The sequence below is a fragment of the Acomys russatus genome, chromosome 17, assembly GCF_903995435.1.
Source record: "Acomys russatus chromosome 17, mAcoRus1.1, whole genome shotgun sequence".
Lineage (NCBI taxonomy): Eukaryota > Metazoa > Chordata > Mammalia > Rodentia > Muridae > Acomys > Acomys russatus.
In genome coordinates, this window is record NC_067153.1 from 38,746,412 (window position 1) to 38,772,198 (window position 25,787).

General features: G+C 48.9%; 1 protein-coding gene and 1 non-coding gene across 2 annotated transcripts; one reads left to right on the forward strand and one right to left on the reverse strand.

Annotated features, from left to right (window-relative positions):
- Window positions 1-916: 916 nt before the first annotated feature.
- Window positions 917-25,500, reverse strand: LOC127201297 (zinc finger CCCH domain-containing protein 3-like). Its single transcript, XM_051159748.1, has 7 exons — window positions 25,357-25,500; window positions 25,123-25,281; window positions 24,964-25,033; window positions 22,497-22,628; window positions 3,990-4,174; window positions 3,041-3,388; window positions 917-1,377 (listed from the first exon to the last, which is right to left on the reverse strand). The coding sequence occupies exons 2-6, from the start codon at window positions 25,206-25,208 to the stop codon at window positions 3,220-3,222; spliced, it is 642 nt and encodes a 213-aa protein (XP_051015705.1). The 5' UTR covers window positions 25,209-25,281; window positions 25,357-25,500; the 3' UTR covers window positions 917-1,377; window positions 3,041-3,219.
- Window positions 6,543-6,674, forward strand: LOC127201886 (small nucleolar RNA SNORA17). Its single transcript, XR_007832229.1, has one exon. It is a non-coding gene; the product is annotated as a small nucleolar RNA SNORA17 (small nucleolar RNA).
- Window positions 25,501-25,787: the final 287 nt, after the last annotated feature.

Consider the following 25,787-nt stretch of genomic DNA (forward strand, 5'->3'; position numbering starts at 1 on the left):
ATCCGTTCACTGAAGGGTAAGTCTCAGGCTTCCCTTCTGGACTGGGCCAGGTTGAGAACCCACCTTTTTGCTGAACTCTACACAGCAGGCAGGGCCTTGGTAACAGTGATGGGGTGATGGTGAGGGGTGGCGGGCTACATGGCTAGACCTGCCTATGTTGGGTGATTCTGTGCATCAGCCTCAGTTTTCTTATTTAAGCATGGGTGAGGAAACTCACCTGGGCAGGGGCTATGGTGGAGTGTCAAACAGTACACCTATACCTCCTATAGCCTTGAGGGCAGAGGTCATTGCCATCTGTGTGGGTTGGGCACTAGGATCCTGAAGGACAGACTTGGTGCAGCAAAGGCTGAGGGGCTTGGAGAATGAGTCACGGCAGGAGTATGGGCTCACACATGGTAGTGGTGTCACACAGGACACTACAGCACAGAACATTAGCTGTGAATACAAACACATCAGTACAGAGACACCAGGCTGCTGCTGGCCTGCATCACTGGGGGCCTATAAGCAAGTCCTTTGACGGTCTATACCTCATCCTTGGAAGGGGCACTTGAATGACCCTGTGTCGTCAGTCTTCCCTATCCAACATCTCCATGGAAGAAAGCAAGGTCTCAACCCAGTCTTCTGCAGACACTTGCAGAGAGGAGGCCTGTTTAAGCCCACCCCCCCCCCAAGGGTAGACAGGCCTTCTCTTCCTCCGCTTTGTCAGACTGTTCCCTGAAACCCCCTCAAAGCCCATTTGCATTGACTTGGACCAGGGGAGAGGTTGCGCCTGGGCCTCTAAGCCACAGCAGAGCTGGTGCAAGTAGCCCTCGCTCCCACAAAGGTGGTAGAGGGCTGTTTCCAGCTAGACCTCCTCCCCTACATGTCCAGGGTCCTGTGGTTGTGTAGTAGTCACGACAGGCTGGCTAGACACAGGATAAAACCTTTATTGCTCAACATAAAATGTCCACCAGGAGTCCTGGGTGGGGAGGGCTGGGGGCACCAGTCTTACAGCTACTGCCACTCCTACCACAGGAGACAGGCTGGGTGAACCTCACATGGCACCCTGATGGGTAGGGAGCCAGGGACAAGTTCTAGTGCCTTGGAGGGGAGGAGGGGAGGAGGGGAGGAAGGGAGGGAGAAGAACAGGGAATGGACAGGGCCTTGGCTCGAGGGAGAACAAGGCCTGGGCACACAGAGACCTTCAAAGGCTGTGAGCCAAATAGGAGGAGCTATGTATCCCTGCTTGTAGCCCCAGCTGGGCTCCGTGGCAGGCTGCTTCTCCTCAGGAGCAGTGGTGGGTAGAGCCTCCATCCTCTCCAGGGGTGAGGGTCTGAGGTAGGTGTGGGCTGGTTCCCAGGGAGCCTCACAGGCGTGGTTTGATGTGTAGCGGCTTCCCTATATAGAAAGCAAAGATCAAGCATCAAGCCACTCCAGCCCAGCAGGAACTTCCCCGCTCCAAGCTTCTGGCTGAGGCTTAGGACAGGGAAAGCTACCAGCCCAGGCCTGCCAGGCAGAGTCTGCCAGGAGCCAGCTGCTGTCCTCCAGCTCTCAACTACTCTTCACTCCCTGCCACCAACCAGGCTCTAAGGAGTAGAGAGGGAAGCGACGGGGACTCTGACAGTTCAAGGTCTTCCTGAGGCAGCTTAGGGGGCCAGGCAGCCCCTTACAGTGGGTGGGCCTACAGGTGGGAGCCACAACACTCTGTAGGCTGAGCTATAAATACTGGGTGCGTGCAGACACGCAGGCACATGCCACACTCACACCTGGGAGCAAGGCTGCCAGACACAGACAAGGCAAGCATGCTTTCCACATGGAAAACTGAGGTGTGTGTGAGCAGGTGGCCCCCAAAGGGGTGGGGTGGGTAAGACCAGTAGAATCTGGCAGGGTCTGGAAGCAGGAGGGGCAGGAAGAAGAGGGTCCCTGAAGGGTGCAGAGGGTTCCTGTCTGGTACGTTTTCTTTTCATAAATGTCCCATGTCACTCTCCCAGGTGCCAGTATCCCGTTGGCCATAGCTATTTCAATTGGCTATGTGGCATGGCCCACGTGCCCCTGTAAGACCTCTCTCATGGCGGAGTTCCTTTCTTGAGGGCTGTTAATTCCATTCACTGTCCAGCCAGCCAAAGACAGGAGTGAGGCCCAGCAGCTGGGCCCAGGCCTGCAGATTCAACAGCCTGGGCCAGGTTAGCCCCCATTTGTCCTCTGGGCTGCTTCAACAGGCACAGGCAGGGCTTCCTGCCAGAGACTGTCCCAGCCTCAGCTGCACCTGCCCCTCCAGCTCCCTTCCTGGCTGAGCAAGCCTCATGAGCTTTCCTAGCCTGCTCAACCTACATGTAGGCTACTCACACCCTGTGCCTCCTTTGGTCCTGGAATTAACTTCTGCGTTCCTAATCTTTAAAAAACACATGCTGCCTCAGGGTCCCCAGCTGCTCCCCTGCCAGTGGCCACCTACATGGAAGGAAATGTCCCATCTAGGTTCCAGTTGGGCAAGGGCCTGATACCATCTACTCTGCACCCAAGAAAGACGATGTAAGCAGGAGGCAGCCCCTTCAGCAGGCGCTTCAGTGTGCTCAGTGGGGCTGTTAGAGGAGCCTGCAGCAAGCATCTTCCATTAACGTTACGGCCGTGAAATATGACAATAAAATGATAGCCGTATGGTCGCAAATTTGCAGCCCGCCGAGCTGCGTGGGGTTTATCGTCACTCAAACGCGCAGAGAGCTGTAAAATGTTTACAGAAAGGGTCGTTTGCAGCCATAAAATCCTCTTTTCTCTCCTAAACAAGGCTGAGTGGAGCCATTTACCAAGCCCCAAACGCTCATTGGGGAGAGGGAACATCTGTTCTCTCCAGGAGTGTGCGGTGATCTTCCAGAACAAATTAACAGAAATGGGTGCTTTCTAATTAAATCAGCCCTCGCTGGGGTGGTCTTGAAGTCGGCCACTGCTGTGCTTGCTCCTCACTGGCCTGCCCTGGGCACCTGGTACACTAACTCCCAGGCCCCACCCAGAGATGCCATTCCAAAGTACACATTTAAAAAGCCCCAGAAGGGACCAGACTGCTCACCTGAGTCCTTGGTGCGGGGGCTCCTGGGGGTCTGGGGCCCACTCTGGCCTCCTGGGCTTGGGGAAGACTGCAGGGAGATGAAGGATGGTAGCTTGCAGAGGCTGCTAGAGCCTGATACTGAGCTTGTCCCACCTGTCCCAGAGGCAGCTTCTTCCTGGTCCAAGGAGGGAGCAGAGGAGCTAGCAGAGGGGGGAGAAGATGGGGAGGAGGCAGTGGTGGCCTTTGAAGACAGGGTAGAGGTGGTGGCTACTACCCTTGGCAAGGGGGGGAGGGGAGGCTGGGGCCTCTGTTCTGGAGGCCAGACTACTAGATATCTGTCTAGCAGGGCGCTGAGCAGTAGAAGGCTTCCTGCAAGAAAGAGAGAAAAAAGTGAGGGTGGGTAACTGTTCCCACAGATGTTGGAGAGAGAGAGAGAATGCTTGCCAACTATTTGCATGGGACCTATCCTATAAAAGGGCTCCTAGTCTCTCACCCCCATACCCAACCCTAGAGGCCACTGGGCATGTCTATACAGATCTAAGGCTGGCCTACAGACCAAGGACAGGCTACTTCCAGACAGAGCCTTTCACCTGAGGCAGATGGGGTTGAAGCCTGTGAGATTCCAGCTCCACTCCTCACCTTCTGGGGCCTAGGGCTCATCTGTATGGAATCCCTATAACCCACAGGACATGGGCACAGTTCTGGTATTCTCATCCTCCAGGGGCTCACTCCCCTTCTGCTACAGAAGTGGGTTTCTGAAAGCCTCCATGCATGGGAGTGTTGGGCTCTGTCCCCACTTAGAGATCCAGAATGTAGGCACCTTAGGAGCTCCTGCCTCCCACTGAGATTCCCTTTTAGAACTTAAGCCCACAGTGTTAGGGTGAGACTTTACCCCAGAGGGTCCTAAATGTCCTTAGAGCAGGGATAGGCCACCTCTAGCTCACATATGCAGCACCCACTGATTTGTCACCTGATTACATGGCCAGATGAAGTCTTGCTTCTGGGGGCTCCATCACTAGGCCCTGGAGTAGGAGGTACAGCTGTCCGCCGGCCATGTCGCTTCTGGTTACGATGGAGCAGCTGGCACTGGGAACCACGGGGACAAATACCCCTGCGGGCAAAGTCAGGACACAGCAGTGTGTGCTTCTTCTTGCACTGGGGGAAGAATAACAGTTGATAGGGGTTAGCGGATGGTATGGCTACACACAGTGAGGAGGGCCAAGTACAAGCCTAGTGAGAGCCCACTGACCCTATAATAATAGTTGATAGGGTTTAGCGGATGGTATGGCTACACACAGTGAGGAGGGCCAAGTACAGCCTAGTGAGAGCCCACTGACCCTATAAGCTGCCCACCAGGTCTCAGAGGCAAAGGCTGCTCACTGGAATGATGAAGCAACCAGGCCAGAGTTGCTCCATCTGGGCATGCATTGAGGGCAGAGCCATGGCCAGAGCCTGCCTGGGGATTCCCAGAGCCTGAGGCCAGGCCACTGCTGGGGCTCTGCCTGTCTGCTCTGTCAGCCTGTCTCTATTCCAGTGGGTGTGTTTGGAGCAGAGGACGGTGGGTGGGGCTTGAGGCCTCAGGGGACCTCATGGGACAGGGTTTGGGCCAGGAGCCCAGGCTAGCAGGCAAGGCAGGTCGGCTGAGGCCGGGCATCACTGAGTTAGGGCTGGGCCAGGCACTCAATCCATGGCACCTGTCATGGGGCTAATTATACCAGTGTAGAAGGTAGGGGGAGGGCATGCCAGGCAGCAGGTGTTCCAGGCCAAGTCTTAGACTCAGTTCTGTCCACCAGTCCATATCAGGGACTCCAGAAGCCTCTGCCCAGTGTACAGTGGTGAGGCCCAGCCAGGGGGAGACCCAAGGATGTTGACTGGAGCTCAGGGCTCATAAGCTCTAGTTTGTGCAGCCGCTGCTGCAAATTAAAAGCTTTTGCAAAGGAGGGGCTGCCTCTCTCCCATAGTACAAATAGCCACAACTTGGCAGAGAGAGCCAGAATCTAGCTAGCCTTGGGCACCCAAACTATATCTCCTGTTGGACTAGGAAAAGAAACCCCAAGTCCAACTGAGATACCCACCCCACTGAACTCACAGGATTTGCCAAGAGTTAAAAATTCAAAAAAAAAAACAAAAAAAAACAAAAAAACCAGAGTAGCCCACACCATGTCATGGCTACAAATGACAGGCCAGCAGGAAATAAGTCTCAGAGTGACATGCTCACAGGCCTTATGACCTTCCTATTGGAATATACCCTGTGAGAGAGGGGTGTCCCTACCCTGCTTCCCACAACTAGGACAAAGCCTGGCAGAGTGCCTCATATAGAGTGCTACATACACTTCTCAGTAGGTATCCAGCTGCAGAGAGAAGAGGTGAACAGATTTGCTCTGTGGTGGGGGCGCCCCACCTGTTCTGTAAGCAGGTGAGGAAAGGTTCCCCCTCCTAGACTCACTTATTTACTACTACAGAGAGTGTGAGCGCCTGTGCACTGCGCCCAGCCAGTGACCCAGGGCTTAAAACTCAGGGCAGCTGGACAGGTAGAGGAAGTGAAAGCTAGAATGGCCAGAGAACAAACTACTCACTGGCAACATGTATGTGAGCATGTAGCCATGTGAGCCAGGGCAGGTGTATGCAGTGTCAACAGTCACATCAGAGCAGACAGGCACGTTTTTATTAAAGATATAACAGACCAGTAGAGCTTGGCTCAGAGGCAGCCTGGACCCTACTGCTCTATACTGTGGCATACAAGCACCTAAAATGGGATGGATGTAAACAGAGATACACTACAGAGGCCAAACATGGTGGACTTTAAAGTTGGCAGAAAAAAAGAATATAGAATATGGAAATCTATTTTCCATGAGTTACATATTACATTTTTAATATATTGAATAAAAAAATAACTTTCACTTGTTTCTCACACTTTTTTTTTTACACATGTGCGTTCTTCCCAGAAAGTGTTAAGCTGGTGTAATACTTCTGAAAAACATCAAAAACTCTAGGAAGAAAGGTAAAGACGTCCTTAGAGCATCCAAGAGCTATGATGAGAAAGCACATCATGAAAGACAAGGACTACCTTACTCCTAGGCCTGCACACAGGCCACGCACTGAGGCAAAGGCCTGATGAGCAATATAAACAAGAACCTGGAATTAGGCTCTCACTGTCAGCTGGACTACAGGTAAGAAGCCATGTGGCACTATGGTAGTGTGCCACTGTCTGTGGAGGGTAGTACAGTCCCTAGTATCCTAGAACATTAAATGTTTTTGTAGATGAGAGAAAGCAGAAAAATGAACCGAAGAAATATGAAGGAAAGCGGTAAAACATGGCAGGAATTAAAGCCAAGAAACCCGAAAAGTGCCCCTTCTCATAATTAATAATCAGGAAGCAAGATATGAACACAGAAGCAAAACTAGTACATTAGTAAAACCAGACACTGAGGATGACAAAGACCAGAGGCAGGGCACAGCTCAGCAGAACAGCATAAGCCATGGTGTGAAGCCTTGGCTTCATCTGCACTTAAAAAAAAGACCACTTGCCCCTAGACATGTCATAGGTATGACTGCTGTGTCACATGTGTGTCAGTAGGTGGCAGAGAGGAGAGAGGCTTTGTCTATGCTCAGCATTCTGACCTGTGAACATCTGAATGCTTAGTAGCCTAACATTCCCTGAAAAAAAGCAAGCATGAACTGACCATCAGTTCAGCACCAGGGGGCTCAGACAGGATCCCAGGACAGGGAGCGGGCTAGAACCCCACTCCCAGGCCCCAGGTGGGAGTGAGACCAAGACAGACAACTCTTGCTAGGGGTCACTCAGGTGGGCCAGGTGAACAGTGAGCCTGAGATGATCACCATACTGGTGCCAGGGGGCCCTGACAGGGAGCTAGCCTGAGATGACCACCAGTCCAGTGCTGCATAGGCCTGGGGAGGGGGGAATACCATGCCAGAGATGACTCCTGCCCAGTGCCATAATGTGGGTCATAGCACTCCTGAGCCCACTCCTGAGATGACCCTAGGCACTCAGAGACCCAAGTACCACTAAGAGGAGGAAGCAAATGTTGGAGAAGTGAAAGAGAAAGAAACAGAAGGATGTGGGCACAATCTCTTCTGGAAGAGGTGCAGAACTGGAGAGTCAGGGGTAGTAAGGAACAGCCTGGTATGAGTAGCTGGCGATGCTATTTAGGATCATGATGAGGTCCTGGTCTGTGATGCCACCAGGTGACACATTTGGGTCCGTGACCTGTAGCAGCAGGAGTTGTTACTACCAAAGACCAAGTGGATGTCCCCAGTCTGGGCCGCTAACTGGGGCCATGTTGATGTCTAAGGGCTATACTGGCCCCACCTCTCACTTGGGCATCCTTCGAGAGCTGGCCCTGGGGGAATGTAAGCAGGAGAGCTGACCCTGCCCCTAGCCAGCTGCAGCACTCTGGGGAGCAGGCCCTGCCCCTCACCTAGGGAACACAGTAGTGCTGACCCTGGTAGTGGGGCATAGGCAAGCTAGCCATAGGGCTTGAGTGTGGGAGAGCTGGCTCTGCTTCTTGTCTGTTGTGCAGCAGAATAGGCAAGGAAGAGATGCCCCCCTTGCCCTTTGCCACCTATGGCAGGCAGGAAAGCTGGTCCTGAGGTCATCAGAGCAGGAGAGCTGTCCCTGTCCCTCACCTGCTGTAGCACTCAGGAGAGCAGGCCCTGTACCTCACCTGGGCAGCACAGTAGAGTTGGCCCTGGTTGTGGAGGTTGCAGAAGAGCCACCCCAACATGTTGTGGGAGATTTTCCCTCCCATGTCTAAGCTCTGGAATAATGACTCATGATTTCCAAGTTTCTAGGCTATATAGCTAGTCGCTTCTCTAGCTCATAACTTAAAACAACCCATTAATTCTAATCTACATTCTGCCGTGTGTCTGGTTAACTGTGTTCAGGTACCATGAATCCTTTTTCCTCACATCTTGCCAGCTGAATCCCTCATGCCTGGTCTATCTCAGAATACTTTCTGCCTGCTGGATGTCCCACCTTCTATTTCCTGCCTCAGCTATAGGTTATCAGATTTATTACTGACAGGTGAAGTTTCCATATAGACGCAAGATATTCTCTCAACACTTCCCTCTTTATGTCCAATAAAAGGCTCTTTTCTTACACCAAGGGTGTGAGCACAGGAGAGGGAGAGCCAGCCCTGCCTCTTGTCTTCTGGGCAGTGATCCAGATAAGGAAGAAATGCCCTCCTCAACTCTCTTATCCCCTGTCATCTGTGGCAGTGAGAGAGCTGGCCTCAGGGTCATGAGTGGGAGAACTGGCCATGTCTCTCACCAGCTACAACACTCAGGAAAGAAAGGCCCGTACCTCATCTGGGTAGCATGATAGAGCTGGCTCTGTTTGCGGAGGCTGTTGGTGAGCTGACCCTGAGGGCCTGAGAGTGGGAGAGCCCCTGGGCTGACCAGCGCAGAAACCTCTCGGGCCCAGACCCAGGGCTGTGAATACCCCACCGATGAACTGCTGGAGTACATGTAGGCTTGTTCTACAGATCCAAAACTACAGGCTCTCTACGGTGCAAGGCAAGAACTGGATAGCTGAGAACAGCCCTAGTGAGGGTCCAGTACTGGTCCAGTAGCAGAAGCCAGCGGCCTTGTACCAGACCAACAAGTCATTGCGATTAACATTTATAAGCAAAGAAGTGTGGGCAAAGGGCATACTGTGGGGCACAATCCAGCTTATACAATGAGATTTTTTTTTTCTCTGTTGGGGAAGAGGTTGCAAAGGTGGAGTGTAGGTATGAGGGGAGGGGGGAGATGAGTGAGATTGGGGTACATGATATGAAATTTACAAAGAACTAACAAGAGATAAAAGAAGAAAAGAAAAAGAACACTATCACATCATGAACAAGCTTTATGGGAATCAATCTGAATATACAGTGAAACTGACAAGGAATAACAAAACTTACAGTTATTTTATTTTTTTCAAGACAGGGTTTTCCTGTATAGCCTTGGCTGTCCTGGATTCTCTTTGTAGACCAAGCTGGCTTCGAACTCACAGAGATCTACCTGCCTCTGCCTCTCAGAGTGCTGGGATTACAGGTGTGTGCCACAGTGTCTGGCAACTTAGATTTTCTTACTTCCATAAAGGAATTTCAATCAATATTTAAGAAAATTCCAATTCAAAGGGCTTTCATTATAGTTTTCCAAGAATTTACAAGACACAATTCTACTTAATAAACAAAAACAAATTCACAAAAGGGTAAAACAGAGAACAACTGTCTATGTGGCCGGGACAGTCTTGGGGGCGGGGGGGGAAAAAAAAGCTTGTCATGAGAAGAACATCTGGGCCAATATGAGCAAAAAAGAAGCTGTATTCATGAAGAGGCCTAAGCTATCAGGACCATGAGGGAATCAACAAATAAAAACAACCAAACAAAAGGTGAAAAGTACATCAAAGAAGGAGTAGGGGCTGGCAAGATGGTGCTGTGGGTAAAAGTTCTTCCCCTGAAAGCCTGATGAATTGAGTTCAACTTCTGGAACCCACATAAAGGCTAAATGAGAGAGCTAAATAAATCCATAGTTCTCATCTGACTTTCACATACATACTTTGACAAGTGCATCCTCCTGCTCCAATACCAATACCAAATAAAAATTTAAAACGATCACCAAGCATGGTGGCTTAAGCCTGTAATCCCAGCATTCTGGAGGCAGAAGCAAGTGTATCTCTGTAAGTTCATTGCCAGTTTGGTCTGCACTGTGGATACAGTGAATTCCAAGCTTGCCAGGGCTTAAGAAAACATAACAGAAAACAAAAATCCCCAAAACCATAGCCAGAGAGCCGGCTTGCCGGTTAACAATGAGTACTGCTCTTAGAGAGGACCCAGATTTGGCTTCCCAGAGCTCATGTCAATCAAGTCACAGCCATGTTCTAGGGTATCTAATGCCCTCTTCTGGGCCCTGCATGCACATGGTACATTCATCCACACATCCACAAATAAAGAGTAAATACAAATTAAAAAATAAAATGATTAATAAGCAGAAATTAGTATAAAGAACCTTCCAGACCTGGCATGGTGGCACACGCCTTTAATCCCAGGATGTGGGAGGCAGAGGCAAATGGATCTCTGTGAGTTTGAGGCTAGTCTGGTCTATATAATTGAGTCCAGGGTAGCAGGACTACATCATGAAAACCTGTCTTTAAAAAAAAAAAAAAAAGCAGTTACCAACACCGATGGTTCTAGTTCAATCTCCAAGGGACCTACAAGGTGGAAGGGAAGAGAACCAACTCCAACAAGTTGTCCCCTTACCTCCATTTGCATGCTGTGGCAAATAAGCATGCAAGCGCATGTGTATGTTCATATACAGATGCACTAATAAAAACAGAAAAAAAATTTAGGCTAAAACATCAAGAACAAACACATTGTTCCTGAGAATGGCCACCACAGGCTTCTCTCTACCCGCAGTGCTCACTGTGCTCTGGTTCATCACTGTGGCCTACCGATGCCTGGTACAGGGGCTGTTCCCACTCATCTCCGCCCTCTCTTAAAGGCACTAGCTGCTCTTGCAGAGGACCTGGGTTTGGTCCACAACACGTACTTGGAAGATCACAATCATCTAACTCCAGTTCAAAAACTCCAGTACCCTCTTCTGGCCTCAGCAACCACCAGGCACAAGTGTGGTGTACAAAATGCATGCAAATACAACACTTATGAAGTAAAAATAAATAAACCTTCTTTTTGTTTTTGGAGACAGAGTTTCTCTGTAAAGACCTGGCTGTTCTGGAACTCACTCTGTAGAGCATGCTGGCCTCAAAACTCAGAGATCTACCTGCCTCTGCCTCCTAAGTGTGGGGGATTAAAGGTGTGCACCACTACTGCCCAGCTATAAATAAATCTTTAACCAAGAAAACAAGAAACAAACTTCTGGAAAGGTTGGTCAAGAGGAAAGGCATTACTTTCAGAAGAAAGTGAACTAAACATACTATGTAAGAAAAGGAAAGGAAAGGGGCGTGTTGCTTGGACTAAAAATAAACCCCAAACCTCACTGTTTACAGATTGTTACAATCACCATCACAAGGTTGTTTTTCTATACATGCATGAATAGTCACAAAATAAAATTTTAAGATACTTTTTTTTTTTTTTTTTTTTGGGTGGACCTGGAATTCAACTGTATGCTAAGCATGAACTCTAACATTGGGTCATATCCCCAGCCCAGTATATCCTATTTGGGTTTTTTGTTTTGTTTCGTTTTTGTTTTTTGAGACAGGGTTTCTCTCTGTAGCCTTGGCTGTCCTGGACTCGCTTTGTAGATCAGGCTGGCCTCCAACTCACAGCGATCCACCTGCCTCTGCCTCCCAAGTGCTGGGATTAAAGTTGTGTGCCACCACACTCAGCTAGTTTTCACTATATTTACCCTCATTCTTCCAAAAGTATATTTTACTTCATTCATTCATTTTGCATATTCTAGGCAAGTATGATACTACTGATCCTAGAAGTACAGTTGAGAGTCACTTTGTCAAGTTAGAAAGCTACTTAGGTTGTTTTGTTTCCTTGTTGATTTTATTTTTTTATTGTTTTAGTGTTTTTTTATTTCATTTATTTATGTGTGAATGTATATATACACCTGTGTGAGGCATACACACACACACACACACACTTACACATACCTATGTGAGTGTGAGTGGTGTGTGCACATGGTGTATGTACAAGTGATAAGCATGCCAGAAGAAATCAGAGTATTTGAGCCCTCAGTCACAGCCAGCACTGTCTCCACCTGACAGCCTGCTCATGACCCCTCTCCTCAGTGCACTCTCTAACTGCATTCCCACCATCTAAAAGTAGGGCTGCGCGCACACCTTGAAGCTCAGATGGCCCTCTGAGTGCCCTTTGCCTATTCTTGCTGTCCTGTACTAATCACAGCCCATCTCACCAACCATCACTCATCCTGAAATTGGTGAGTAAATGCAATGGAAGACACGTGGGAAGTTGGACAGAAGGTTGCTGGGGCTGGCAGCAGCAGGTCCACATCAGTGGAGCAGCAGGTCTCTAATGTGCTTTTTGTTTGTTTTACAAATTCTTGCCAGTTGCTGTCTACTTATAGCTACAGAGGGTATCAGCAGCCAGGAAACCAGAAGTGGCCATAGGATCACCCTGCACACCTACAGTGATCACGAAGAAAAAGTTTACTAGGTAAAATAAATGGCTATAGGCACTGGGCTTGGGAGAGCAAGAAACCATAGCAGCAGTGTGGGAAAAGTGCTAGAACCGGAAGTACAGCCTTGAGACGGGGCCACCAGAGCACCAAAACCCCACAGGGCAGGATCTGGCCTCCACATCAAGAACAGTGCATGAGGCAGAGGGGACACTGCTTCTTAGGGACTTCCAGGTTCATGTCCATTACACATGGACAGCTGAGGAGAGTGTCTCTAGAACTGTACTTCCAGACTGTCTGGGCTGTCTCGAGGAGACTAAAGTAAGCGCTCTGATGTTCTAGAACACAGAGCTGAGGCCTTTGGCTGAGAGGGAGGAGCTAGTTTCGAGTGAGCTGGCTCTGTTGGGTCAGCGGGTCTGAGGAAGCAGGCAGAGGCAGCTGTGCCTGTGCTGGGGAGAACAAGGGGGTTAGAGGAAGTGAAGACAATAAGGGCCTAGGCCTCTGCCAGAGGGAGGTCACAGGAATGACAAAGCCAAAAAGTTAGATGGGAGGCCAGGATGAAAGGAGAGACTGTGCTAGGTATGGCCTGGGGGTGAGGAACAGTGAGCAGGGACATTTTGTTTTATTTTTGAGGCAGGGTCTCATGTAGCCCAAGCTGGCCTGCTACTTGCTCTTGCTGTATAGCTAAGAATGATCTTTAACTTCCGATCCTCCTGCCTCTATCTTTCAAGTGCTGAGACTGTAGACATGTACTTCCATGTACGGCTTATCTTCCGGCATGCAAGACAAGCACTCTACCAACAGAGGCACCGTCCCCAGCAGCTTCTGTCTTCACTGAGGAGGACACTGGACAAGGGAGATGGGGCAGGCAGCAGATGTTACCCCACGTGGTGATCATGAGGCGGCACTTCCCCACCACTCTCAGGCAAGATGTCCAAGAGTGCTGAGAGCAGCACAGACAACGGAGGTACGCTGTGAACTTTCATACAGAAGCTAAGACTCTATCAGAGCTATGTACAGGATATCTGGACTTAGGAATCTGTGGTTTTGGTCAGGTGAAGAATTAGAAGAAACCAGAACCACTAACGTAAAACCTGTGTTTTGTTGGGTTAATTAAAATCTTCTGGGAAGTGTTTCCTCGAAGTCAGTACACAGAAGCTGTGTTCCAGAAGTAGCCAAAGTTGTACCTCATGCTGGTAGTCAGACTTGGTAGTATCTAGTCATCTAGACAGTACTGGCTTTGAAGATATGAAGAGGTTATTGAGGTGTCAGAACCGTGGGTTGACTGTCAAGGACAGCAGCCGCTTGGAACAGAGCCAGCTTGAGCGTAGGTCACAAGCTGCGTGTGCTGCAGAGTTGAGCCCCATAAGTGATCCAAGCCCTTCGGAAGAGCCCAGGAGATAGCTGGTGAGGGACATCAGACACTGGAGGCTAAGTTACGCACACTGTTGAAATTTTGTTTTACTTTGTTCATATTATGACAATGCCCTGTTCTTCCTTCTTGGAGTGAAAGTATTTGACTGGTTTTTTTGATTTTACAGGACCCACAGTTATATAACAGAGAGACTCTGGATAATTTGAGAGAGAGAACTGGGTATTTTAGAGAGACTCTGGACTTTGAAAGAGATTTTGGATATTTTAGAGAGGCTAAACTTTTGGAGCATTGAAAATTAAAAGACTAAGGAAATTTTAACGTATACCATGTTTATATTGTTATATTAGTAGGAGAGCTCAGGGGTGAAGAAAAAGAAATATTATTGTTTTAATAGTGCTGTGTTGATATGTCAAGTTGACAAGGGGCTAATTATCCTGGCTGGTTTTATGTCGATTTGACACAAGCTAGAGTCATTTAGGGAGAGGGACTCTCAAATGAGAAAACTCCACACATTTTCTTGATTAGTGATTGATGGGGGAGGGTCCCGCCAACTGTGGGCGGTGCCAGCCCAGGCAGGTGGTTCTAGGTTCTGTCAGGAAAGCAGGCTGAGCAAATCAGCAAGCAGCATTCCTTTATGGCCTCTGCTTCAGGTCCTACCTCTAGCTTCCCTGCCCTAACTTCCCGGATGATGGACTACAAGCTGTAAGCTGAAATAAACCCTTTCCTCCCCAGGCTTGCTTCTGGTCATGGTGTTTTATCACAGCAATAGAACCCCAATTAAAATAAATGATGAGACATCAATATGTGGCAATCAGGAGGTGACAGGTGTTAGAACTACTGACAAGGGTTTAAAGCAGCATCATAAACATGCTTTAAACTAATGAGACTGAGAGTGTCAAAAAACCCAAAAGGGTGCAGTGGAGCCCATGGAAATGTTAGAGCTGAAAAGTACAATGACCGAAATAAACTCAGCAGAGGACAGAGGGGCCTAACTGGAGTGGAAATGAACCACAGAGATAAAGTCAGACCAGGGGACCTGGAGGGTGTAAGCCAAGACCACTGTCCTGTAGTAGAAGACACAGAAGAAAAACAACTCAAATTCAAGATGTAAGTTGAAAATAAAAATATGGAAGCTGGGTGTAGTGGTGCACACCTTTAATCCTAGCAGAAACAAGTGGACTTCTGCTCCAAGTCAGCCAGGATTATATAATAAATCTCTCCCTCTCTCTCTCTCTCTCTCTCTCTCTCTCTCCTCTCTCTCTCTCTCTGTGTGTGTGTATGTGTGTGTGTGTACGTACGTACGTACATACATACATACATACATACATACATACATACATACATATATATATATATATATATATATATGAAAGAACTGGAGAGATGGCTTACTGATTTGGAGTACCCGCTGCTCTTCCAGAGGACCAGCGTTCTGTTCTTGGTGTCCATATTAGGCAGTTCATAACTACCTGTCACTGTAGCTTCAGACAGATCTGATTATCTCTGGCCTCTATGGACATCTACGCTCATGTATACAACCCCGCCTCCCCCATGCACACAAGCACACATGATTAAAAATAAAGTGATAATTTAAAAAATAACATGTGTGCTGGAGAGATGGCTCAGAGGTTAAGAGCATGGCACCCATATGGCAGCTTACAACTTTCTGTAACTACAGTTCCAAAGGATTCTGGCCTCCAAGACACTGCATGCATGCAAGTGATACACAGAAATACATACAGGCAAAATACTCAAGGCACAAACAAAAGAAAAATTAAATTAAATTAAATTAAATTAAATTAATGCCAGGTGGTGGCCCACACCTTTAATTCCAGCACTCAGGAGGTAGAAGCAGGCAGATCTCTGTGAGTTTGAGGCCAGCCTGGTCTATGGAGCTGATACCAGGACAGCCACAGCTATATAAAGAAACCCTGTCTTGAAAAAAAAACAAAACAGAAAAACAAAGCATAACAAATAAAAATTCAGTAAGCAGGAGCTGGAGAGATGGCTCAGCGGTTAAGAGCACTGCCTGCTCTTCCAGAGGTCCTGAGTTCAATTCCCGGCAACCACATGGTGGCTCACAACCATCGGTAATGAGATCTAGTGCCGCCTTCTAGCATGTGGGTGTACATGTAAAAAGAGCAGTCATACATAAAAATAAATAAACAAATAATCTTTTAAAAAATTCAGTATGCATGCAAACACACACATAGAAAAACATTAAATCATACAGGGTTGACCTGGTGAAGAATGGAGTGAACGGCTACAGCCCAATCTGAACAGGAGGCTGCAGAGCCACAAGGCCTTATACAATGATAGGTGACTGTAAGAGGACGAGGCAACTCTAAACAAACACTTCCCACCTTGGCATGCTTGCACTTGCCTGTAGTCCCCGCACTGGGAAGCAGAACTGCCACAAGATGGAGACTCAACAAGCCCAAGCTAATAAAGTACAACCTAAAATGCACATGAACCAAACAAAAGAGCCTTTTCTTTAAAACATTATTTATTTTATGTGTATTAGTGTTTTGCCTGCATGTATGCACGTGTACAGTGTGTATGCCTAGTACCTGTAGCAGTCAAAAGACAGCATCAGATCCACTAGAACTGGAGTTACAAATGATCCTGAGCCAACATGTGGGTGCTGGGAATCAAACCCAGGTCCTCTGAAGGAGCAGCAGATCCTCTTAACTGCTGAGCCGTCTCCAGCCCCAGAGAGGAGCTATGTGGAGCTGTGGAGGTGGCCCGCCTAGTAAGTGCTGGCTGTACAAGCACGAAGAGCCCCAGTTTGGCCCCCAGAGCTTACGGAAAAGGCGGTTACAACACCACGGCTGTAATCTCAGCGACAGGAAGGCAGAAGAGGTGATTGCCAAGACTTACCCATGTGGCCAAATGGTGAGCTCCAGTGAAAGGCCCTGGGTGGTGGCTTGAAAGAAAATGGGCACCACAAGCTCATAGGGAGTGGCACTATTAAGGAGGTGTGGCCTTGCTAAGAGTAGGTGTGTCACTGGGGGCGGGCTTTGAGGTCTCAGATGCTCAAGCCAGGCCCAGTGTGGCCTTCACTTCTGCTGCCTGTGGATCCAGATGTAGAACTCTCAGCTCCTTCTCCAGCACCATGTCTGCCTGCATGCCACCGTGCTTCCCGCCATGATGATAATGGACTAAACCTCTAAAACTGTAAGCCAGATCCAGTTAAATGTTTCCTTTATAAGAATTGCTGTTGTCATGATATCTCTTCACAGCAATAGAAACCCTAACTGAGACATCCTGTTTCAAAAATTAAAGTGAAGAGCAAGTAAAGAAGACAGCTTATGTCAATCTCTGGACTTCACACACACACACACACACACACACACACACACACACACACACACGACTGTTATGAAGGAGAAATAAACAGACTCATGAAAACTTAATACCTAGGGGCTAAGGATATAACACAATTGGTAGAATGCTTGCCTACCGTGCATGAAGCCCAAGGTTTTGGTCCCCCATGTCATATAACCCAGGTAAGGGGACACCCACATGTATTCCCCACCCTTTGGACATAAAAGCAGGAAGATCAAATGTTCAAGATGCTCCTTAGCTACATACTAAGTTAGAAGTCAGGTTGGGCTACCTGAAACCCTGTTTCAAAGAAGAAAGGAAAGAGAAAGCTAGACAAAAATTCAAAGGATACAATACAGAACTCCAAAGCATCTTTACCCACTCAACTGTCTTGCTGGTCCTAAAGGAGCTTCACGGCCCAGCCTGGCCCCTAGGTAACACATGCACATAGAACATATACTCACAGATACACAGACAATGATAACAAAATTTCAAAAACTCTTTCAACAGCACAACCTATTATTCAATCTCCGAGTGTTTTGCCTAACGAAAGAAGGCCACTTTTCCCCAGGGTACCATAGCACCTCCCTTTTCCTTACATGGTGATGTTTGCATGGTTGTTGAGTTCTAAGACAGCCAGGGCCACACAGGGAAACCATGTCTTGAAAAAACAAAACAAAACAACAAAACCTGAAACAAAACAAACAAACAAAGATACTAAACCAAACAAACCATCCCAAAGAAACTGAAATAGCTGGGATGTAATGTAGAGTGTTTACCTCACATGGGTCTGAGTATAAGCTGGATAGGGATGGGTGTAGAAAGAAATACTAAAGTTAAGCAGGGTATGTTCTTTACTATGAGAGGATCAAATCAAGGCCAGAAAGACAACAAAACATTTCTAGGATCTCGGAAAATGAACGGCACACTTCTAAATAACCACGGACGGGGAAGCAGCGGCCATGGAGACAGAAGCAGCCCTGAGAGCACACACCACCGTGCTGGGCACACAGCTAACCACATACATTAGAAAAGGGGAAAACTCACAGTATTCTAGAACCTAGAGGAGAAAAAGGGCAAAATAAGTGCCAAGCAAGCAGAAATAAATAATAAAAAGAACAAAAAGCAATGAAATTGAAGAGGGAAAAAAGCACCAATAGAGAAAATCAATCAAACAAAGAACTATTCTGTGAAAAGGCCAATGAAATCAGCAAACTTGTAGCCAAACAAGTGAGAAAGAAAACACTCTAAGTATCAGAAATAAGGTGTTCATTAGAGCCTGAACACCAAAAATATAATTAGAAAATACTTCAGTTACACACACAGTTGACAACCTAGATGAAACCGGTCAATTTCTAGAAACACTTTCTACTGACACTGACTCTCACAGAGCACTGAGTAAAAAAACCTCAGAAAAAGCCTAGGACTTCAGATGTTAGGCTCCGCTGGTAAGCTCTACTACAGCACTTAACAAAGAATTGGCACTAATTTTTCTCAAACTTTCATAACTGGAAAGGAGGACACATTTCTAAACTTCTCCCACAAGGCTGCCATTGCCTTGAAATCACAATATCACACCTCATCAGAGCCCAAGGCTCGCAGCGTAGCGGGCTGCTCAGTGACAGAAAACAAGAGGGCGTCCACTTTCACTCAACACAGTATTGACTTTCCAGCCAAAACGTGGGGAGGAAAAGAAACAAAAAACCTATAGGTTGAAATGGAAACAGTAACATTTTGTCTGTCTTCAAACAGCAAATTTTATGTTTCAAAAATCGTAAGGAACCCACAAAAATTATTAGCACTAACAAATGAATTCCCAGCACGCAGTGAGGAAGCCACGCTGTTTATGGAAATGTGAAGTCGTCCAGTCACCATGGAGTGGTTTGGCAGGTCTACAAAAGGACAAATATAGGATTGACATATGACCCAGCGAGGAAGTAAAAGCAGATACTTGTATGCCAGCATTTGTTATAGCGCCACTCATAGCAGCAAAGGGTGGCACTAACCCACGTCTATTTACAGACATGCAGGGATGAACAGAAGGCCTGCACGCAGGTGATGGAATATTACTTGGCCATAAAAAGGAACGAAGCTCTTATATATGTTACATTATGAACCCTGAGAACACTATGCTGAGAAGAAGAACGGAGCTGCCAGATGGTATCCTGTGATGGTATCCTGTGAAGTGCCTGGGCAAGGCTACCTGGAGTTGGCGAGAGGGAAGAAGGACAGTTCTTGCTTACTGTATTTACAGTATCTCAGTTTGGGGTGCTGAGAAAATTTTGAAAATATTTCACAGTGGTGGTGAATGCAGAATACTGTGAATATGTTTCTACTTTTGAGGTGGGGTCTTGCTGTGTGACTCTGGCTGGCTAGAACTCAGTACGTAGACTGGACTGGGGATAAACGTGTATTGATCTTCCCACCTCTGCATCCCAAGCACTGGAATTATAGGAGTGTGTCCTGGCTCAATATTCTAAATTTAATTAATTAATGACAGAGTTTTTGCCTTAAGAATAAATAAAATGATGAGCTTTGCTATATGTGTTATCCTGCAGATGTGTTGGGTTCTGGGACTCACACTCAGGGCCTTGCTAATGCTAGGCAGGTGTTTTACCTGGAGTTACATCCCAGCTCCGTATCACAATTTTTCTTTTTCATTTCATGCCATAATTAAAAAACAAAACAAGCCATGCAACATGAGGGCTTATTCCTATGATGGGTGCTTGTCTAGTGTGCACAAAGCCCAGGCTTAATCCCAAGCACTGAAAAGAAACAAAAAACGAATGAGAATGAAAGCCCAAAAGCCATGAGACTACAATAGGTGAACTGCGGGCTTTGTGAGCTAGGTCTCAATGAAGCTGTTACTTCCTTTAAGGCCTCTACACTGTGAGGACAGGAAGAGAGGTTAGAATGTCATTTGAGAAATAGGCTCACCACATAAAGGCACACCAAGTAAAGGACTCACATGATATGCAAATCAACAACAGCTAGAGCAGAGAGTACCTGGCAGCCTGCACGAGACTGTCAGTTATCATATGGCTCTTTTTACCCATCACAGCCCCATGTGGGAGGCAGAGCCCTCATCTCTAGAAAAGGAAGCATCTCTAGTGGTCATGACCTATGCAGGATCACAGCTGCAACTGGCAGAGCAAGCTAGACTGGGGTCTGACCCTTCCACAACCACCTCACCTCAGTGGAGTCGGCAGCACCAAACATCATGGATGAAAACAGGCCCTTCAACAGACTCAACATGCAAATTATGGGGAAAATGGAAGGGCTGCACATAAAAATAAGGGCTTAAAATGACTGAAGGAAACCCCTTCCCAAAGCACAGATAATATGTGGCAATGGGCAGGAAAACCAAATATGCTATAGGAGAATTCAATGCTTCAGAAGCCAAGATGGTTAGGGGATGGATTAGTACTGAAAGCCAAAACCTAATTCTCTGTCAGGAGTCCTGGATGGGCCTGAGCAGATGCAGGGGATAACAGAGCAGGAGGCACTGACTGGACACTGGTTTATCAGGGAGGTGGAAAAAGCAGGGATACACACGCACACGCACACACACGCACACGCATGCACGCATGCACATGGACAGTACATATAGAGAGAGAACAGACGTGCCGGCTCTGTACCCTGGAGCACAGGCACACAGAATACTCATGATCCAAGGAGATACAAAGCTGGAATCACATCCATCGAGTAATCACAGTGTGCCCTAGGTCACAAGCAGGGCCGTGAGGAAGTGACACAGTGCCACGCTTGCTGCTTTCTACTATAGTGAGAGCCTGACCATGACAGTGAGAGGCATACTACGAGACAGTCACCAGCCTGCAGTTACCAATATGTCCTCAAGTGCAGGAGAGTTTGCCTGCCAGCTGGCAGAGGCCACCCTCTGAGTGGTAAGACCTGGAACAGCCCTGGGCCCCCAGAAAGGGAAGGAGCAGAGACTCACTCCCATCCTAAATTATTCAAAAGGAAAGGGAACGCGCCTCTTTAACAAGCCCTGGCTTTATGAAGCAAGGTTAACAGTTTCACTTGATTCAGTGGAATATTATAAACTCTCTAGGGCCCATTTGAGGACTTCTACTTCAGGCGCAAGGTGACGACTCAGCACTTTTTATATTATTTAGAGAATAAAATTAACCCTCACAGGCCCAGACTGCTGCCTCCCCTCCCGCTGGATCTGGCCTGCTCAGCGCTTTCCCCCATATATAATTACAAGCTGCTATCCATCATGCAGCAGGGACGCAGCGCTGACACGCAGAAAGGGACGCAGTAAGCACTTCCACTAATAGAAGCAGGACTTAAATATCGCTCTGATATCTTCATTTAAATTGGAAGATTTTACAATAATCAGCTGCAGCCTCCATGGGTCCTGCCTCTTACCTGGGCCAGTACCTAGCAGTGCCCCTGCCAGGGCCTGCCAGTCCCCACCTCCCGGAAGGGCTTCCCTGCCAGGGATCCGTGCCCTTCAAGGTGACCTGCCGGCTCCTGTCAAGCTCATGTTGTCAGTAGCAATACAGAAGCATCACTGGGCTCAGGGAAGTCACTGCTGGTGTCCTCCCTGGAAGGAAGCCCCGAGCCACTTTGGTGAGTGGACAGGATAAAAGACAGAAAGCACCAAAGAGCTCAAGCAACTTTAGAGGGCTATACCCAGGTAAGATGGGGCGCACACACTGTGCTTCCGGTGCCCCCTGTGATGTAAAGCTCCTAAGAGAGGGCTAGCCTGCCACATGGGCCATAAGGGCTCATGGGATAGGGGCTGGTCTTGTGCTGATGTAGCCCACACTGCCTGTTGGCTTTGATTTCACTTCACTGGCAAGGTTGGGAGTGAAGAGTAGGGACCCACAGACAGGAAAGACATCCAAGGGGTTTTTCATAGGTCCCTGAGCTGTGTGTCAGGGCTCTGTTTTAGGATACCAGGGACTAAAGGCCTTCTCCAAGGGTCTCCTAGTCATGCTCAGGCCCACCTCAGGCACAGAGGCCCAGTATGAGGAGCTCAGGTACGGGGAGCTTAGAGAAGAGCTCTGCTGTTGCTGTGCCGTTGGTAAGAACAGGCTGCTCAGCTATGGGGAGTTTCCCATAAGAGCCAAAGGGTAGGACTGAGCTGCCTGGGCAGTCAAGTAAGTAATCCTGGACATCTAGGAGGAGACAGCGTGCCGGTTACTCAGGGATATGGTGGCAGCCCTCCTGAGCATTTATTTTCCAACCCTTGCCTCAGCATTGGGTACCTCCAAGGGGCAATGGGATCCAGCCCTAGCTTACCCTTACCAGCTGCCCTCTACCATAGGTGAGATGGCATATACATATACACATCATACCACGGGGGGGGGGGGGGGGGGGGGGGTGGCGCATCCCGGGAAAGCAGGCAACACACAGCCACTTCAGTCTCGTAAAGCTTCCTATCTCTGACATCTCTCAGTTACTGCTGGCCTTAACCCACAGCAATCTCCTTAGGTTTTGCTGTCTCAGCCACCATATCCCTCCCATAACCCCTTGTTGCCACTGCCACTGTGGGACCCTAGGCAAGTTGCTGTACCTCTGAGTCATTTATAAGCTGGATGAAATTACATCTCAAAGCTGTACAAGACTACAGAAACCAATGCAGAAAGTACTGAAGCCTGCTTAACAATATGCCCCATGCCCATCTGTAGCCCCCCTCACCTTTGCACCCAGTGGGCAATAGCCTTTGAGGAAGTCACTGCAGACTTCAGCCTTGCGGGACACATACACGTGGCTGTAGGGGCAGTTGCTGTTGCTGCAGATCCCCTTCAGAAAGTAGGAGCACACAGGCATCTGTGGGGAGAGGAGAGAGGTGAGGACCCTTAGACCTATAACCTTGCACCACACCCACTTTACAAGTAAAAATACCAGGACCTGCAGGCCCTGAGATGGTGCCATGGCTGGAGACCATGACCATGGCCCTCCTGAGGGAGAAACGAACACAGAGCTGGGTGTAATGGCGCACACCTTTATTCCCAACACTTGAGAGGCAGAGGCAGGTGGCTTTCTGTGAGTTCCAGGCCACCTGGTCTACATAATAAGCTCCAGGCTAGTCAAGGCTTTCTAGTGATATTCCGGGGGGTGGGGGGGTGGGGGGGGGGCAAGACTCCACGAGAAATGAACACATATACCAGGCAGCAGCAGGCGGCGGCCTGGCAGCCACCTTCCCACGTCAGACCCTTGCTTCCTTTATCTGCTCTAACTCTGCCCAGATGCAGACATGGAGCTGAGCAGTCTGGAGCAGTGGCCTGTCCCTAGGTGTACTACTCTCTACATGTGAAGACAGTAAACAGGGCTCCTAGGTACCAACCCATGGCCTGCTATTTCCTGGGTGCCCTGGGACATAGGCCTACTATCTATGTAGGGCAGACTTGCAGCTGTATAGCCAGCATACAAGGCTAGGCACAAGCCACATGGTAACACCGAGGCCTTGCCCATCAGTAGGCCAGGTCCCAGAGCAGGCAGTCTGGACGCATCCTGGCAGCTGTGGGTAGACAGGCCTGGGCAAGCAACTCAGCCCAGAAGCTAGATATACCCTGCTCCTTTCTCAGCAGAGAGCCCCAGCAGCCCTAGTGACTGTTGCTACAGTTGCTACTTGTTACTACCATGTGGGCCTAGAGGTGGGGGAAGAAGGGCAACTCCAAGATGGGCAAAACCTATGCAGACAGCACAGCCCAGGATCGAGAGCACCCAGGGAAGAGGCTACCTCTGAATTTTCCAGGCAACTCTGCTCCTTCCCTTCCTGTGGGCCAGCCACCAGTCCTTCCTGGACTTTTTGGAGAACCTGAATTGTCACTGGCCTGGCCCGGCACATCCTCCTCAGCCCCAGGCGGTCACTCCTATCTCAGCCTGTTGACAGATGTTCCACACTTGGACTAGCAGTGGGTCTGAGGAGTACTTTACTGCCCTATGGAGCCCACGGGTTTAAAAAAGTCACTTTTCTGGAGCAAGGTAGGACTGGGGGAGGCAGGAACCTATCTGAGGCCAAGGAGGAAGAGGCCGGGGCAGCAGCCCTACAGTAGAGAGGAGGGGAAATCGAAGAAACAAAGGGTGATTTACTGAGCAAGAGTTTATTTTTAATTGTCTTTTAACTGCAGCCACAGAGGGGAGAGGGGCTGGGGGGCCCGTTTGGGCTGGCGGTGGAGAAGCTGTAGACAATTCCCTTAATGTGGTTTTTGATATAGAGCCCAAATTAGCTCTAATAAAAAGGGATAATAAAGCCAACTCTTGCACCAAACAGAGCTCCTCCTGGCTGTCAGAGCGGGGCCGTTACCAAGAGGAAACTGCGTTCTCATTTCAATTAACCTTGTTTGCACCCCGCCACGTCCACACAAATAACAATAACATTAATTCAGGGCGCTGGTGCGGCCCACACATTAGACAGCTTGGAGTGCGCACGGGCTTTGGAGCTGGCGCTTAATGAACCTGAAACTCGACGTGAATTTCCAAATTGCTCACGACAGAGTTTCGAAGCTCGATTAGGGAGAAAAATGCTGATTCTCTCCAAGCTTCTCAAGGGGAAAAGCTGTCGGAGCAGCAGCAGACCTCACCCAGCCGCCTCCTCTGCACTGCGGCCCTGGCCCCAGGCCCTTCCTCACACTCAGCCATCTTTTCAGAGGTCAGTGGCTATAAGTAAGGTCAAATGGTCTGTGGCTAACACTGGGCCCTGACTGCAGTGCTCTCATGTCGTCCAGGCTAGGACACATCTGGGCATTGCAATCTGTGGCTTTTCTGACCACTACTCCATCCATGGCAGAATTGAGGCAGGAGGCAGTTGAGACCATGGCTCCATGCTAGGAGCATCTATCAGGTTTGCCTCTCCTGTGCCTGTAGTGAAGGCAGGAAGTAGACTGGCATCACTGTAGGACCTGAGGGGATGGTAACGGGAGAAAGGAGACTCTTGTATATGGTATGTTGGGACCCCAGGCTTGGTGCCACTTCAAGCTGGAGGAAGGGGCAGCACAACACAGCCAGGACATGGGAGTGAAAGGGAGAGCTGGTGGAGTACATGAGCTTGTCAACACTGGTGGCAGGAGCTGCTAACTCAAGACCAAGGAAAACTGCACAGTACAATCTGCCCAAAGGCTGGGTGGCACCCAGAAATGTCTGCTGACCACACAACACTCACCTTTTCCTTGGACACATGGTGAGAGAAAGGACAGGACCCATCTGTCTTCTTGCATGTGCCTCGGACAAATCTGCAGCATGGGATAGGAAGATTTGGGGAGGGCTGGTACCATGTTCTGCCACAAACCCCCCAAGTTGTCAGTAAGGCTGGGCAGGGCACCTGGTGCACACGGCCACCTTCTCAGGGTCATGGATGTAAGGGCAGCGTTCGCCACGGTTACACCTGCCAAAGCGGTTGTAATACATGCAATATTCTCTCTTCTTCTCTTTCTTCTGCTTCGCCTGCCGGATGATGGCCAGGCTTCGCTGGACGGCCCGGCTATTCACAGGGAGAAGTTTGTGAGCTCATGAATGAACAGGGAAGCCCCTACCTTCCCCACCTCAAGAGACACACCTGGCCAAGGAACGACTGCAGCTGGTGGCAGGATCCAGTCGTCCTACAGGGGAGGAACAGGTCACATGAGGTCACAGCCCAACTGTAACCCTTATCTACCCTTGCCTATCTGGTTTATATCTTCTTCCCGCCAACCCATCTTGGCAACGCTCTCTCAACCTTCCCTCAGCACTCAGCCAGAGCATAGATGCTTCTTCCAGGAGTGCTTCCCTCTGGGGACACAGCACCAAGAATGGGGCACTGCTGGGGCCCTGTGCACAGGTTATGTCGAGGGTGGGCAGCCTTGCATCCAGCATCCCAGAGACAAGGACTAGAACAGCTTGCCAACCCCTGATGTCTCCAAACAGCTAGGCTCCCTAAGATCAACTTGGTGCCTATTGGCTTCCCAGCTTTCTGCTCCCCCTCAGTGCCCAGGTGGCTCATGGGCAGGG

Excerpts from the sequence above, each read along its gene's own strand:
- LOC127201297 (XM_051159748.1), bottom strand. The coding sequence starts at position 25,208 with ATGTATTACAACCGCTTTGGCAGGTGTAACCGTGGCGAACGCTGCCCT. Across the intron at positions 25,034-25,122 it reads AAGGTGGCCGTGTGCACCAG|ATTTGTCCGAGGCACATGCA; the intron begins GTGCCCTGCCCA and ends CCCATGCTGCAG. Across the intron at positions 4,175-22,496 it reads ATTGCCCACTGGGTGCAAAG|TGCAAGAAGAAGCACACACT; the intron begins GTGAGGGGGGCT and ends TTCTTCCCCCAG.